The sequence below is a fragment of the Pseudophryne corroboree genome, chromosome 1 (assembly GCF_028390025.1).
Source record: "Pseudophryne corroboree isolate aPseCor3 chromosome 1, aPseCor3.hap2, whole genome shotgun sequence".
Lineage (NCBI taxonomy): Eukaryota > Metazoa > Chordata > Amphibia > Anura > Myobatrachidae > Pseudophryne > Pseudophryne corroboree.
In genome coordinates, this window is record NC_086444.1 from 1,132,253,127 (window position 1) to 1,132,268,125 (window position 14,999).

A 14,999-nucleotide genomic window follows, 5' to 3' on the forward strand; every position below is an offset into this window, starting at 1 on the left:
AACCTCTCTGGCCTTATTTATGACTAGAGCAGAATAAACCTGTTCCCTACACTATTTTTTACCATCTTGCTGTAAAACACAAATATACAGTATATCTATATAAACACATACACAAACCTAATCTCTTAAATCAGCTAAACATTACCTCATACATTCAAACTTATTTCATATCTATTCCTTACTATATATATCCAGTATACTGTCCACTATGGTAACATCGCCTATTTATAATGAATTATATTTTGATTCAGACAATATCCATTGCCCTAATATTATACTAAGTGCAGACAATTACCTATAAGGCAACAGTCGCCCCCTTGTGGCCATGAGAAATTCTTTTGATTGGCCACACATTAAACTAGCGTAATTGCTTCCAAATACATTTCAAAATATTCCTTCAAACATAACTTTCGTTGTAACCATAATATATACCATAAGTGTAATAATAATAACCATTATGATTTTAAAAATCTCTAAAAATTCTTAGCTTACCTAACCTTATTCTACTTTTTAACTAAAGCAGACAAAACTGAGGTTTTTATTCAGTATTCATGAGGAAAACTAATTTCTACAGACATTTGGAATACCATAGCCCAATTGTAGACCTTTTTTCTGTATCTGGATCAGTACGTTTGGACATTTTTGCTGTTCTTGTATGTAGCAATTTACTGGGATAAGACTGTCATCTGCGTGGTTTGCTTGCAATTGGAGATGCCTTGCGTTTGCATTATGGCCTTGCGTTTGCAACATTTGCACCATTACTAGAAGTAGAATTCTTCGTAGCAGCTGCTCCTTTGCTTGCCATTTCGCTGTTTGAGGCAGAGGGCTGTGTACGTCGAGTGCTGTGTCTTGAACATTCAGTACTTGTGACGACCCTCAGTAATAGTAATAGTCTTTATACAGTCTTTAGCAGTTCTGTTTCCTTTGCGTTTATCCAATGCCGCAGTTGTGACCAGTGTCCATATTGCTTTTGCACAAACAGGTTGTGATTTTGAATAGAACAGGCATATATGAAACAGTCTTTTTTTTTTTTCTTTCTTTCTTTCTTTCCTTGCTTGTTAATAGTAGGTCTTAATTGTCTTCGGGCAATAGTACCACAAATGGCTGTGAGTAGTACACCTACTCTGTTCTGTATTTCCTCACTGAATAAATTACCATGCAGTCTTAAATCTCCTTATTCTACCTTGTACCTATTTATACATCTCAATCTTACATAAACTTATACCAGTTTAACCCATATAAAGGCGTTTTCTATCCTACCTATATTTTGACTAATAATTATTTAAAATGCTTTTGATGTGTATATAGTAACATCCTATCAATACAATAAATGAATATAATTTTGCTTCAAACAGATATTAAATATCATTTAGGAATGGCTTTAAATATATCTAATTCCATCCAATATTATTTTATATGCAGCCATGTGCATATACAGTGACCCTGTTATGCTACAAATAATTATCTTAGACTTGTGACAGTCTTTATTAAGAGAATTATTCATCCCACTTAATAATCTCGGCCCAATTTGTTATAACGTGGTATACCATCCTGTATTAGATATTTAATTACTTTTGAAGCTTTTACGAAGGAAGCATAGGTAGTATCTATTGTGTAATATATAAAAAAAACATAAAATATTTACAAGGTATATATGCAATGATATAAAATATATCTCAGACAAATGTTTACATATATGTGATTAAGGTATATGAAGGGATGAGACAGTTCTGTATAATCACAGTGATGAGATGTGCTGTACACTGTTGTGGGAGTGTACATGTAGTTTGAAAGACAAGTAATGATTACTTGTGATGAAAGGGTTAATGAAAACCTTCCCCTTTCTTGTGAAACTGGAAAACTCCTTGAGGATTTGTCCATATATCAGTCTTTAGGGATGCTATGTAGATTTTGCTGGATAGCAGCGATGAAAGGGTTAATGAAGACCTTTTCCCTTGTAAATTGGAGTCTTTTTGGAGTCTTGCACCATTCTGTATACAGGTTGCCAGGATTACTATGAATCAAACAAAAATACATACAATGACTATCACAGATATTTATACAGTGATTTAACATAGCTTGCTATGCATTCTGTCCTATCTGCTGCATGTTATCAGGTACAGAATTTACAAATGTGTCTTTTAACGATTGAATAACAAACAAACAATTGTTTCTGGCCTGTGCCAATCTTTCCTGTCACATTGTGTGTCAATGACAGCACAATTGTCGCTGCAGATATGATGCAGGTTTAATTTGGAAACTGTGGCTGTTTGAACATCAAAGCAAACAATGGCTTCATTGGATCTAACAAGTAAAGGAATGATACTACCGTATTCACTTGTGACCATACTCCCTTGTGATGCAGCCTGGTCCCAGACTGTCTTTAACCATAGCGTTTGCTGCTTGGTGTGGCTCCTTAGTTTGGAAGAATCTTGGAGCTTCTGAAAAAACCTACTTTTGTGGGGAGAGAAACTTGTTAAACTTTGCCAAATATGTATTGCAGGTCCCAGGGCTTTCTGTCTTTCCACACCTGTAATAAAATGGTTATGGCACCAGGGCATAAAAACATTTTCATCCTGGTGATCCTTTTTGTCATTGTTAATTGGTGTGTGGTTTGCAGAATGACACTCTGCATGTGGTCTCTCTGAGAGCATGCAAACATTTGCACCATCACTAGAAGTCTCTGAGTGCTCTGTGGGGGTTACATAAGTTTGGGAACTTTGTTTGTAAACATGCATTCCTGAATTAATTTCATGGATTTTCCCTTTAAACATGTTTCCAGGTGAATACATTTCAAGGTTTGCAACTCTGGTTGCCATGGGAGTTTTCACCATGGGGAACTTCCCCACCCCTGTGTGCACTGTACTGCTGCTATCAGTGTTTAAATCTGCTGACAATTCACCTTTGCCTAAGGGCATAACAAATTCTTCATTTACATTGGGAACTCTGAGAGTGTATTCAGCAGAATACTCATAATCTGAGTTACAATGATCTTCCCCCTTACTAGACACAGTATAGGGGACATCTCCTATTGCTGCTACCTCCTTTACATTAATGTGCTGTCTGATGATAGACACATCCGGCACATTGCTACTTTCTTCCTTTACCACAGAGGCTGTTCTGCTGGTGGTCTGTGTGACCATAGCAGACTCCATGCGCTGCACATTGATGCAGTCCTGCAACATGTAACTTTCCTTAATTTTAGGATCTTGACTGATTAAGTCATTTCTGACTCCTGTAGACTCTGTGTACAGAGTTTCACATACCTCAACACTATTCCTGTTTGGTATTTCTATCTCAGCTTGCTTGCTGGATGTTATCTCTTCATCAGAGATCTTGACAATTTGATTACAAACTGTCAGGCTTTTCGCTTCTGCCCCAAACTTTTTCTGTTTATTTTTCTGTTTAAGGGACTTAAATAACGAATGCATTTTTGCATTAATGGTCAGGCACGCCTTACGAAGACGTGAACCTGATTCTTCTTTACATTTCTGTTTGGCTTCTAGAGCCGCAGTTCTGCGCATTTTTCTAAATGCTACAGAAAACTTTTGCATTTTTAACATTTCAATGCTAAATTTATATATTCTTTGTTTTTAGTACTGAAGGTATCCTCTCCTTAAGATTGACCGGTGTCTTAAGGTTAAACTCTAATACCTGGTACATTTATACATTTATTTGGAAATACTCTTTTCCACTGTGCACATTTTCTATTCTAGGCCTTTAAATTCTTTATTCTCATTTGTAACCTATTCCACTGTGATCTTGTATTTTGCCAGCAGGCTTATAGCCTTTGGTGCTGCTTCCTAATAGATATTATGTTAGTTAAAATAACGTATATTGCACTAACACATTTATCCTAGGTTATACAGAATACAAAATTGACATTACACAATGGTAATAAATTTTCATAGATACATCCCCACCGTGATTCTGCAGATTTGGTAGCCAGCTTATAGCATCTGCTACTCCTCATAAATATTATAGATCAGATAATCAGATTCAGTAATAACAAGTCCAATTCGTGGTCGCCAATATTGATTTATGGAATCATATTTATGAATATTAATATTTAATATATCATATATGGTATTTAATATATGGATATATTTCAATTAATATGCATTTATCATATATATCTGCAAATATATTATGTCAGGCTTACAAACTAATTGGCTGATACATATATGCAGTCCTTATACATATGACTTATGAAGTTATTAAGTTAAGATTCCTTAAAGAGAGTTCAAGCTTGAATATTACCGCTCTTTTTATATGATTCTTTATTTACAGGCAGATCAAATCGTACAGAATAAGATATACACAGTAGTGATATATATACTAATTATAATTATATATGCTTCCTTCGTTACATAACATAAAACAACATGACATAAGTTTCACAAACAGTTTCAATTGCTAACATAAAATGTATACTTGCAAGTTAAAGATTGCCATCCCAAGAATCATTCCTTCTGCATGTTCTCCATGACTTCTCCTCCTGACTGACTTCCTTCCTTCTCCTTCTTCTTCTCCCTCTCCCTCTTCCTTCTAACTCCTAACTACAAGTCTGGTCCTTTTATCTCATATTTTACCAATTCAAACTATCATATTCTCATAGTTTCCAATGGAATAGGTAGTTATAGGTTTGTCAGATTCCAAGGTGTAATAAAACAAACATTGAACTGGGCTGTCGTGTCCTGTTCACGGAGGCATGGTGTCATAAAAGTGTGGTGTCCACACTGCCTTAAGCAAGTATAGTATTGTAAAATCTGGAATGTCTTTTCATCCAAAGTTCTGTTGTATTGACAAGTTTTCCTGGGGTCGGTTACACAATGTTTTATCAATGGATGTGATCTCTTTTCATAGTAGTTAATTTATACTCCCTAGCTTTTAACCTTCACTGGACAATAGACAAACCAGTAGATTCTGATCTACTGTAAGCACACCTGTGAATTCCAATGACCAACAGAGCTCTGTCACATACCTATTATCATTTATGGCCTAATACCTTTTCTCTACAATGACTCTTGATCTTACTGTAACCTCTCTGGCCTTATTTATGACTAGAGCAGAATAAACCTGTTCCCTACACTATTTTTTACCATCTTGCTGTAAAACACAAATATACAGTATATCTATATAAACACATACACAAACCTAATCTCTTAAATCAGCTAAACATTACCTCATACATTCAAACTTATTTCATATCTATTCCTTACTATATATATCCAGTATACTGTCCACTATGGTAACATCGCCTATTTATAATGAATTATATTTTGATTCAGACAATATCCATTGCCCTAATATTATACTAAGTGCAGACAATTACCTATAAGGCAACAAGTACATGTGGGAGAGTGCATTTATGCGAGACCAGTAGGGGAGGCTGTGAAGCCTGCCTGTGGTCAGCAGCATTGACTAAAAAATCATCCACAGATTTCTTCAGCATTTGCCTTTCCTGTCTGGCAGTAGCCAATTCAGAATTATTATTATATATCATTCCTTAAAATGATTCTAACCACGCTGGTTCCCGTGTACTGCTTCCCTGAGAAGGGAGAGAGTATTGATTACATAGTAGAGATCCTCCCGGAAAAGGGGAAAACTTTGTGCTGCAGGATGGACAGAGTCTTTTTAAACACACACACAGTAAGTGAAATAATACAGGAATAGTGAAAAACACAGTAATATGAACACAGAACTCCAGACAGCCTGTATGGAGTGCTATAGAGAGGGATGAGAGCAGCACACAAAGCCTTACAGCCAGTGTCGGACTGGGGCATGTAGGGCCCACCGGGGGAATGCAGTGGTAGGGGCCCATATTAGGGGTGTGGCTAGTCTGCAGAGGGGGTGTGGCCTGCTACCTCATTGGTTTGACTAACCATTAGAGAGTGCAATGTCTGGGCCCCTTCATAAATATATACAGTACATTCAGCTGCTGCATGCATGATAATGTACCAGATTAATAACAGATTAATAACAGCAATGCACTATAGAAAATACACCATAGTCCAGTATAAAGGTAACATGTGTATAATGTATAATTCAAGCGCACAGTCTGGAACCTGATCCTTAGAGCAGAAGGTGGGCCCCCAGGCAGTAGGGCCCACCGGTGGTTTCCCTTGTACCCCTGTGGGCCAGTCCAAGCCTGCTTACAGCTAAAGCAGCTGTGAATAAACCAGAGCCTTAGATAAGGTAACTGGTTTTCTGCTACTAGAAATGCTCCCCCCTTTCTATAAATCCCCCCAGTACTGTACAAAGAGACCACCTAGGAATACTGGGTAATGTGGGCATTATTTGGATGAATACTTTACTCATCCTACTCTGATCACAGGTTGACAATATAGAGCTCTCTTTGGATATAGAATACTGAAAATGATTTTCATTTGAACCTATAAATTATTGGTTAAATCAAGATTTTTAAGCCTCATTTGACGATAAATCTTTATTTTAAATGTATAAACAGAATAAATGTTACGTTTTAGATTATTTACCAGCACATTGTTATCTTGATAGGTTTGTTTACATTTATTTTGAAGAGTGCTCCCAAAGAGAGTTATTTTTGTCTCTTCTTTCCCTAATCCAATATTGTAGTTGATCAATAAAAACATTTTTGGGAGCACCACCAATAAGTTAGTGCTGTTAATTGCCATTAGCACTTTTCATATTGGTTGTAATGTATTATTCATGTTCTTTCCATATATCATATAAGTTGGTGCGGAACAGACAACCCATACTGCAACCGTACAAAGTGACTCTGGAGGATCTGTGTAGGAGCAGCGCTTCCCTGCCTGTAGTCAGTAGGCTAAAGCAGCAGGAAATGGCGCCTCTTCACCGCTGGTCCCGCTCTCCGGTAAGCCCCGCCTCCGTAATGGCGCGCGGTCCCCTACATGTATTATACTGGCATTCGTGTCCAAATTGCAGGAAACGGGTAAAAACCCGTTCCTGTACTAGCACCAGTGTAGGTGTCTGCAGCGGGCACCGTAGCTAAGTGCGTGCCGCGCCCTTATGCCGCCACTGTCACCGGGGACCCGCTAACCGGGGCCCCGGTGTCTGCACTCTCTGCACCTGTTAGGGGTGGCAGCATGCTGCCGGCGTGCGCACACACCCTGAGGAAATGCGAAACAGACTCTTGGTGGCACAGTTCCCTTGCCATCAGACTGTTGTCTATCCAGAAAGCTCCAGCAACCATTTCTAGATGTAAAGTAACTACCATGAGCACCAGGACCATGTGGTCATGTATCCCGCCTTCCTATTGTAGGAGCATTACCAGGTGACCATCGATCTCATACATCAATATATTGTGACCTCATCGCTCTGCACAACTGCAATGCAAAATCCCAAATTTTATGCAGTGGGTGCAAAGAGAAAGTCAAATCTGTTTATTTAAAGTAGAGTGACCAGACTTCTCTTTAACCTGGGACACTCAAGAATTACACAGGTTCTGTGGCTGGCTGACTACAAGCCTGCATTTCATCTGGTTTTAAGCAGCCACAGAACCTGTGTAATTCGTGAGTGGCCCAGGTTAAAGGGATAGTCTGGTCACCCTATTTAAAGTCACTGTCAGGATAAGAGCATACTAACTAGGGTATTCAATTATCCGCAAATTCGCGTCAATTTTTCGCCCGAAAATTTTTCGCGCCAATCGGGCGAAAATTGCCGCGAAAACGCTCCGTTTTTCGACCTATTCCAAACTTGTTTCACGTGAAAATTCTTGCAGTGAAAAGTGCAGGTGAAAATGGGGAAATCATTCTGTACCCCAAAAAATGCTAAACTAACATAGGAAAACAGAAGAGAAGTGTATTAGAGATCACATTAGAGAGTTTTTGGGGACTTAAATTGTGTGAAATGGCTGTTATATGCATTTTTAAAAAAAAATGCAAAAAAATTATAGAAAGCAAGTTTTTTGGAGCAAAATAAATGCTCATTAAATTTGGGGTACATGAAAATGGGTATAAGTATATATTTGGGTCATTTTAGGGTACTTTAAAAAAAAGTGGAAAAAGACCGATTACTCCCATCTGCAAGCCTAAAAACATCTGTCCCACTCATAAAGCACCCCAATATACCTGTCCCATACCTTGAACCCCAATTTCCATCAGTTTGAACTTTTTCACCCCAAAAATGACATGTCATTATTGGCCAATTAAAAATAATTAAAAACTTCAACGTGCCTAATTGGTCATTAAGGGGGGTGTCCCAGGAGTTCTGGACCATATCCAAACATTTTTACCTTAAAATAGTGACTTTTTCCAACTTTTCACCTGCTTCAGAGTAGGTGAAGTGAAATTAGTGAAAAAATGATCACCGATAAATTTTCACGGAAAATTGAATAGGCTGTAATTGCGTTTCGCGGGAAAAGTCTGTTTTTTCACGCGAAAACCGGACTTTTCACGTGAAAAGTTTGTTATCACTGCTAATTGAATATACCCCTAAGCCTTAGAAACACACTTTTCTACAATAGACATTAGTAATTGTATTACCACTGTGATGTCCTCAATAACTTGCTGCTGTTCCATAACTTGTAGTCGCAGGAATTCAATCTCTTGTTCCTGAGCGATACCCAGGTCCCCAGACGTGGCATGGTGCTTCAGAGAACTCAGCGCGGACAGCTTCTCCTTCTGTAACACACAGCGCATCCGTCACCAGAAGTACAATGTACCTGCCTTTATGTCAGCAAGCAAAAAGCTGCCTAAAATAAACCTCCTTGTGTATTGTGTACCGATTTTCAAATTTTTATTTGTTAATTTCTTAGACAATCTCTCTAGGCTCAGATGTGTCCTCTTACATCCTTTCTGCAGTCACGCTAAACAGTCCTTCAAGTCGCACCATGCCCTGGCAGGACTCGGTACCGTCTTTTGCCACAAAAATGTGCCTTAGACGTAATGTAATAGGAGCTACTACTGATTAAAATGATATGTAGCATGCCTATACTGTGAGTTACTGCGACTGTATTTGCATACAAATGGCTATGCTACAGTGATTTCCTGGAAAACACTAACGTTTCATTTAGGATGCAGATAGAGCAGCAATTACACACAGAATATAGGCATGACGCATATCATTTTAATCAGCAGAAGCTGTTCCTGTGCCCTATTACATTGCGTCTAAGATGCATTTTCGTGCCAAAAGACGCTCTGAGCTATAGAGTCACACGGCACTCGCGCGTTATGTGTAACGCGACTTCTAGTGCACAGAGCAAAGATGTACGAGGAAACATTTGCACCTTTAGTTCTGGACATCTCTTCACATATTTATGTACAATAAAACACACAGTACAGTATGCCTCATTAAAATAATTCATTTTGCAGTTTGACAATTTATAGGCTGCATTTTCACAAATACTGGCCCTTCAAATAGCTGCCTCCATCGTGTATAGGCAGCAGTTACTAGTGCCACCATAATGCAGCACTTCAGTGTAAATTATCCCACTGTGCTATTTATTATTTAATTACTTACAGTTTCTTATATAGCACTGCATATTCCGTTGCGCTTTACAATTGGAATCAAAAGTGATAAGACAAACTGGGTAATAATAACAGACAGACAGAGGTGGGAAGGCCCTGCTCGCAAGCTTACGATCTTTAGGGAAATAGGAAGGATACACAAGGACAGGCTCTGTCTATAGCATATCAGTCTCCAGATTGCAAAGACAGTCCTGATGGGATCTTATTAGATATTAATGCTTCTGATGGTTATGCAGGCGGTTCAGGCAATGTTATGAACACTCCCCTCTCCAAAGTCAGTGTAAAATCTCCACTCACCTTCTCTGCGTTCTCCCTCGATAAGGCCTTAATTTTTTCTTCCATCCTCTGTATTGTCTGTAACGTGTCCTCATGTTTTTTGGACATCCTTTTATTCTTTTCAACAAGAGGTTTCAGCTGGCTTTCCGTTTCGCGGGCACGTTTTAGCTGGAGAAATGGAAAAGAAGAGAAAAATACTGTAGATTGGACAGTCATACAAATTCTATGTAGTGCAATCTGAAACCAACCTCTGGTGGCTACTTGGGAACAATACATTAATTAATGCTGGGCGGTCCACTCCCACCGCTTGGCCACACACTTATGTAAGTATAATCAGGCTAAAACTTTTCATGGTGGCCTCACACACAATCTATGACCATGGTAGGAGTTAAAATACACTTTTGCTCTTTTGGACATCTACTGTAGTATGTTTGTGTTTCCTATTCAGGTTTATAAAGCTTGGTACACACTTGTCCAATCCTCGGGAGATCAGACTCCCAACTGAGCGGTTTGCCAGACACTGGAAAAGTGTGTAGTGAGGATTGGCTGTAGAATCTGTGAGCAGTTCTGCAGAAGGATTGTATCTTTTTTTTTTTTATTCTTTATTTTATAAATTGAAACAATTTCCATATACTTCAGCATATATGTAAAAAAAAAATAGAACTTTAGACAATATTCGCATAGCATAGTGACTGTAGTTACAAAAATGGCAACAAAGAAAAAGGGGTTATCAGATACATATATATGTCATCCTACCCTGTATATCGTTCAACATAAAGCATAATATTTGGAATAAAGAGCACCTCTTAACAATACCACTCATTACTATAGTAATCATACAATATTTGAGGTAGCAAACATTTAGAAACAATCAAAAATTAAAAGGGGGAGGACAAAAGGAAAAGGGGAAAAAGGGAGAAAGGGAAAAAGAAGGGGGGGGGGGGGGGGAGTGGAAAAGGTCACATATATAAATCATTCAGAAGCCAGAGAGGAGGTATCAGCAAGTTCCATCCTCAATGTGTACTCAGGGGTGCGTAGTCGGCGTACGTCTTGGTGGTCTTAAATTCTATCCAGTGAAGCCAAATAGCTATATAGTCTGAATATTTGTCTAAGGCGGCAGAGTAAACATCTTCCATATGCATATAGAAATCAATGCGTTGGAACCATTCCCATATTGTCGGCGGGTTGTGTACTGGGAGTACAGCTCTTGCTGCGTTATTTAAGTGTTTAAGGAGGGACTTCTTGTAGTGAGACAGGGGAAATACTGGAGTGTGATAGAAGCCAAAAATCCGGACCTGTTGGCACTGGGCCCCCCAGAATTTCTATTGATAGTTTAATAATTGTGCTCCAGAAGGGGGTAATAGACCTACAGTCCCACCAAATATGGATCAACGTACCAGTACCCTTACCACACCGCCAGCACAGGGGAGAAACTGAGGGGTAGAAGAGACGGGCACCTGTACCATCTCGTTAGCAATTTGTATTGTGTTTCCACAACTTCCAGGCTAGTGGAGCATTGTGCCATAACCTTGCAATGTGTATCCCAGTGGATCTTAATTCCCCGATGTAGTAAGTCCTTATCCCAAGCATCACAGAAAGAAGGGACAGCAGGGAAGCAGCCCCGCAGAAGGATTTTGTAAATACCAGACACTACATGTAAGGGAGGGGAAGGAGATTTTTTTGCTGCGCCAATGTGTCTCAATTATCTTAAAAATTTTTTTACAAAGCTAATAGCTTAGAAATAAGATCCGAGGTGTCAGAAGTGTGTGCGCCTCTATAAGGAGTAGTGTGTTACTCCTAGACTGATGAACTAGAGAGGAAGAAAAAATAGAAGCGCTCAACACTAACTGACCCTGTGATCCAAGATAAAATCACAACTAAAGTGTCCAAAGGGATTTTTGATATAGTAAAATATATTTATTACAATACAAAAAATTAAGCACAATAAACCAGATATATATCTGACATAAAAACCCTTATCCTCACTGAAATTATGTGATCAACAGATATTCTACATTCATATCAGTTACAAGTGTCAGCTAGATAACTAGTAGCAATATAGTTGTAACAATTGTTGCAATAGAGTAACCAAGCTGTTTATTTGGCACTGTTGAATATATACTCAGACACAATTGTTAAATGTAGAATTGATTATAGATAAGGAGTACACTCATAGGCTCTATATACCAGAGCTGATATTCTGACACGTCTCTAAAGTTCCAGGAGCCGATGGCAGGTGATAATGAATAATTAAATTACCTCTCCGGTAAGGCTGGCTGGTCCCGAGCGTCCTCGGGTGAGTCCAGAAAGCCTGGATTGAACTGCAGAGTTAAAAGCACTACCGTGCTAGCCGAAGTCCCGCTGTAGAGTCTGCTGTCCCTGGGCGTGCACCGCCCGTTGCAGTTTGTAGGGAAAAGACAGGTAGATGGCGGCTATAATGGAGAGCCCGCTGCGGGAAAAAGCACCTTAGTGGAACTCCTCGATCTCCCTGGACTGGCACCGTCCGTTGGAGATGTAGGGGAGAGAGGCTGCTGGTTGACCACTGGTGCTGTGCGGAGATGGAAGTACGGCTTTATCCTGTCCTGGCTGACGCACTGTTTGCTCCCGTGAAAGAATTACCGGAGCCGTGCGGAGAGTATCAGATACAACAATCGGTCAGTGAGGCGTAAGGGGGAGGAGTCCTGACGCGTTTCGTCACGTGACCCGTGACTTTTTCAAACTGCAACGGGCGGTGCACGCCCAGGGACAGCAGACTCTACAGCGGGACTTCGGCTAGCACGGTAGTGCTTTTAACTCTGCAGTTCAATCCAGGCTTTCTGGACTCACCCGAGGACGCTCGGGACCAGCCAGCCTTACCGGAGAGGTAATTTAATTATTCATTATCACCTGCCATCGGCTCCTGGAACTTTAGAGACGTGTCAGAATATCAGCTCTGGTATATAGAGCCTATGAGTGTACTCCTTATCTATAATCAATTCTACATTTAACAATTGTGTCTGAGTATATATTCAACAGTGCCAAATAAACAGCTTGGTTACTCTATTGCAACAATTGTTACAACTACATTGCTACTAGTTATCTAGCTGACACTTGTAACTGATATGAATGTAGAATATCTGTTGATCACATAATTTCAGTGAGGATAAGGGTTTTTATGTCAGATATATATCTGGTTTATTGTGCTTAATTTTTTGTATTGTAATAAATATATTTTACTATATCAAAAATCCCTTTGGACACTTTAGTTGTGATTTTATCTTGGATCACAGGGTCAGTTAGTGTTGAGCGCTTCTATTTTTTCTTCCTCTCTACTACATGTAAGGGGGCCATCTCCTGATTGCACATGGATTCAAAGGGGGTAAGAGCCTTATAAAAGGTCTATCGCTCCTCTCTGCGAGGTAATGAAATGGCGCACCTGGAGGTAGAACCAGTAGTCTTTAGCAGGTATATCGCCCGCTGCCTGTATCTCAGAGAATAGTTTGAGTTTGCCATGTGCAAGCAAGTGAGTCACCCTAGTCACACCCGCCTTTTCCCATCTAGAAGCAATCGTATTCGACCTTCCTGTGGGGGAACAGCGGGTTATCGAAAATAGGTATAAGGGATGTTCGTCTAGACGAGACTACCATCTTGTAACGAAGCGTCCGCCATAAAGCTAATGTGGGCCCCACAGTGGGATGGAGTGAGCGGTTGAATCTAGGGGACCAGGGCACTGCCTGTAAATTAAGGTTAGTGGAAGAAGCCTCCAGATCAACCCACTGTTTCCTATCTGAACTGGGGCGGGACCAATCTACAATCCTATGCAGTAGTGTGGCATGATAGTATGCCGAAACCATAGGCAGTTGTTGTCCGCCTTGAGATTTCAGTCTAGACAAATGGCTATGCTTGAACCTAGGTTTCCGTCCGCCCCAGATGAAATGACTTATCGCCTTGTGTGCTTCAGCTAAGAATTTAGGGGGGGGGGGGTTTCAAAGGGATGGTTTGAAAGAGATATAACAGCCTAGAGAGAATGTTCATCTTCACTATATTTATACGGCCTAGCCATGAAAACCTCTGCGTGAGCCAATACGTCATCTCCTGACACAGTTTGCGGAGAAGAGGGGTGTGGTTAATGGCCACTATGGCATTAAGCAACGAAGGGATTTGAATTCCTAGATATGCAATATGGGATTTCTGCCATATGAATTGAAATGACTGCGCCAAGAGAGAGGCCGTTGCAGGTGGGAGCGTAATATTCATTGCCATAGATTTTGAATAATTAATTTTAAAATTTGATAGGTTTCCGAAGCTAGTGAATTCATTCATTAGGCTGGGTAGAGAAATCAAAGGATTTGTTATGACCGCTAATAAGTCGTCTGCAAAGAGGGCCAAGCGGTGGTCAACCTTGCCCACCTGCAGGCCCGCAATGTTAGGGTTGCATCTGATCGCACGAGCCAGAGCCTCCATGCATAGGACAAAAATTAGAGGTGACAGCGGGCAGCCCTGGCGCGTGCCATTGGATATCGGTATTGGTTCAGAAAGAATGCCATTCACCCTAATCCGAGCAGATGGAGCTCTATACAACGAGAGAATCCTCTGCAAGAAAACATCTCCTAGATCCAGGCGTCTAAGCACCGCCTCCATAAAGTCCCAGTCCACCCGGTCAAAGGTCTTTTCTGCATCTGTAGAGAGGAGCATAAAGGGGGTATCAGTAGCCTGTGCGTGCGCTATTAGGTCGATGACTCTGGTAGTATTATCCCTTGCCTCTCTGCCCATAACAAAGCCGACCTGGTCAGGGTGTACTATATCTGGTAATAACGGCCTAAGGCGATTAGCCATGAGTTTTGCAAATAATTTGATATCTACATTCAGCAGTGATATCGGCCTATAGCTGGAAGGGAGTGCCGGATCTTTAGAATCTTTTGGAATGACCGTAATATGGGCGCTCAGGGACTGGCCCGACAGAGGGACCACCGATGATATGGCATTGCAGGCCTGCAGGAGAAGGGGGCCGAGCTTATCTTGAAAGGCCTTATAATACGTGACCGGGAAACCATCCGGTCCCGGGCTTTTACCATTGGGGGATGACTTTAGGGCGGCTAGCAGTTCTTCCTCAGTGAAAGGATCATCCAGGGCCTGTGCAACGCCTGTTGGGAGAGTCGGAAAAGTAATTTCGTCTAGAAATACCTGTATGTCGTGTATGTGGTCTAAGCGTGCAGACGATGTACGCGTGGAGGTCAGATTATACAAAGTAGAGTAGTAAGTATGAAATATCCC

General features: G+C 40.3%; 1 protein-coding gene across 11 annotated transcripts in view; it reads right to left on the reverse strand.

The window, feature by feature from the left end:
• Nucleotides 1-14,999, reverse strand: part of JAKMIP1 (janus kinase and microtubule interacting protein 1) — a 342,118-nt gene that overhangs the window by 132,197 nt on the left and 194,922 nt on the right. For all 11 annotated transcript variants that reach the window (XM_063923480.1, XM_063923560.1, XM_063923546.1 and 8 more), the window contains exons 6-7: nucleotides 9,768-9,914; nucleotides 8,487-8,624 (exon numbers count right to left, since the gene is read on the reverse strand). In XM_063923480.1, the coding sequence (XP_063779550.1) occupies nucleotides 8,487-8,624; nucleotides 9,768-9,914 (285 nt within the window). The remainder of the gene's footprint in view (nucleotides 1-8,486; nucleotides 8,625-9,767; nucleotides 9,915-14,999) is intronic.